We start from the raw sequence: 1,489 nt of genomic DNA, 5'->3' as shown, positions 1-1,489 counted from the left end.
GTTAGCTCCAGCTGAATATGGTTTTAGCGTTAGCTCCAGCTAAATATGGCTTTAGTGTTAGCTCCAGCTGAATATGGCTTTAGCGTTAGCTTCAGCTAATGTCGGTAAGGGAAGTGATTCCATCGGGCCTCAGCAGAACCTCAGAGAACCCAGGAACGTCTGGACTCACTGGACTTTCTGTTGAGTCGGGACCGTTTGCGGGTCTTTGGGCTGGCAGTTCTGTTTGACGGGTTCCGGGTCACGGACTTCACCAGTCGATCCATGATGTCATCAGTGGCGTCGTCCTGAGAGTTGGTTCCGTCGTCCCTAGCAGCAGTCAGAGTGGATGGACTCACCGAGCGGTTACCTAAGCAACAGAACCAGAACATTAACCGGCCCTGACTGGACTTGAACCAGAACCAGGCCAGGGTTCTGTGGTTCTTACTGCGGACGGCTCTGGAGCGGCGCAGGCCTGCAGGATGAATGGTCAGGCTGCTGCAGCTGCTGGTCAGCAGGCTCGTCATGGTATAATGCTCCTCCTCCTGATCAGAGCCCGGATCTGTTGCCATGGAGACGGGCGAGATGCTGTCCTGAACAGGAACGCCCGAAAACTTTTCCGTCTGAGGGAAATGAGGCAAGATGAGGTCTGAAACATCGTCTGACTGAAACCATCCGAGATCATTCCCAGGAAGGTTTATGGAAAATAAACATCAACGAGTCGAGAAACTTTAATTTCTAATCAATATTTTTGTGTTTTGAAAACTTTTCTTCTGCTGCATCACTGGTTTCAGGTATCTCTGTGCAGCAGCGCCCCCTGCTGCATCTTCACTGTGGGAACAGGCAGTGCTGATCCAGCTGCTGTGGATCAAATCGAGCAGAACCGAACCCTGACCCCTGACCCCAGAGCGTTACCTCGGTGATCAGCATGCCCCGGGTCTTGTTCCGCTCCCTCTTGATGGTGCGTTTGCGCCTGATGGTGAGGACGCGCTCGCGGGTGGTGCGGTACTCCAGGGCGAACTCGCTGATGATGCGGCAGAAGCTGGTGACCTTCACGTCTCGGACGGAGAAGGACGGCTGACCCAGGAACAGCAGGAAGGAGTGGAACCTGCAGGGGACACGTCAGTCCTCACCCGTCCAAACCGCGTCCAGGACGGGTTGGGGCTGCGCCCCCTACCTGTTGATGACCCTCCTGTGGACGACCTTCAGGATCTTGATCCTCTGGGTGCAGTCCCTGAGGAACTCCGTCATCTTGTTCTTCAGCACCGCCTTGCTCTCATGCTTGGCTACCAGCTTCAGGTTCTCCCATGATGCCTTGCAGCGCCTCTCCAGCTGGACCAGATTCTCTGCCAGCAGGTCAAAATCCACCTGGAGCAAAACAGGAGACATCATGACGAGCTGCGGCATCATGACGAGCTGCGGCATCTTAACGAGCTGCGGCGTCATAACGAGCTGCGGCATCATAACGAGCTGCGGCGTCGTGACGAGCTGCGGCGTCGTGACGAGCTGCGGC

The 1,489-nt window shown here is 55.5% G+C and overlaps 1 protein-coding gene across 1 annotated transcript in view; it reads right to left on the bottom strand.

The window, feature by feature from the left end:
* The window catches only part of fhod1 (formin homology 2 domain containing 1), a 54,372-nt gene that overhangs the window by 2,798 nt on the left and 50,085 nt on the right, over window positions 1–1,489 (bottom strand). The window contains exons 22-25 of the mRNA XM_008402116.2: window positions 1,154–1,344; window positions 892–1,084; window positions 425–599; window positions 170–346 (exon numbers count right to left, since the gene is read on the bottom strand). Coding sequence (XP_008400338.1) covers window positions 170–346; window positions 425–599; window positions 892–1,084; window positions 1,154–1,344 — 736 coding nt within the window. The remainder of the gene's footprint in view (window positions 1–169; window positions 347–424; window positions 600–891; window positions 1,085–1,153; window positions 1,345–1,489) is intronic.

This window comes from Poecilia reticulata, unplaced genomic scaffold, assembly GCF_000633615.1.
Source record: "Poecilia reticulata strain Guanapo unplaced genomic scaffold, Guppy_female_1.0+MT scaffold_181, whole genome shotgun sequence".
NCBI lineage: Eukaryota > Metazoa > Chordata > Actinopteri > Cyprinodontiformes > Poeciliidae > Poecilia > Poecilia reticulata.
This window is presented reverse-complemented; position numbering and strand designations above follow the sequence as displayed.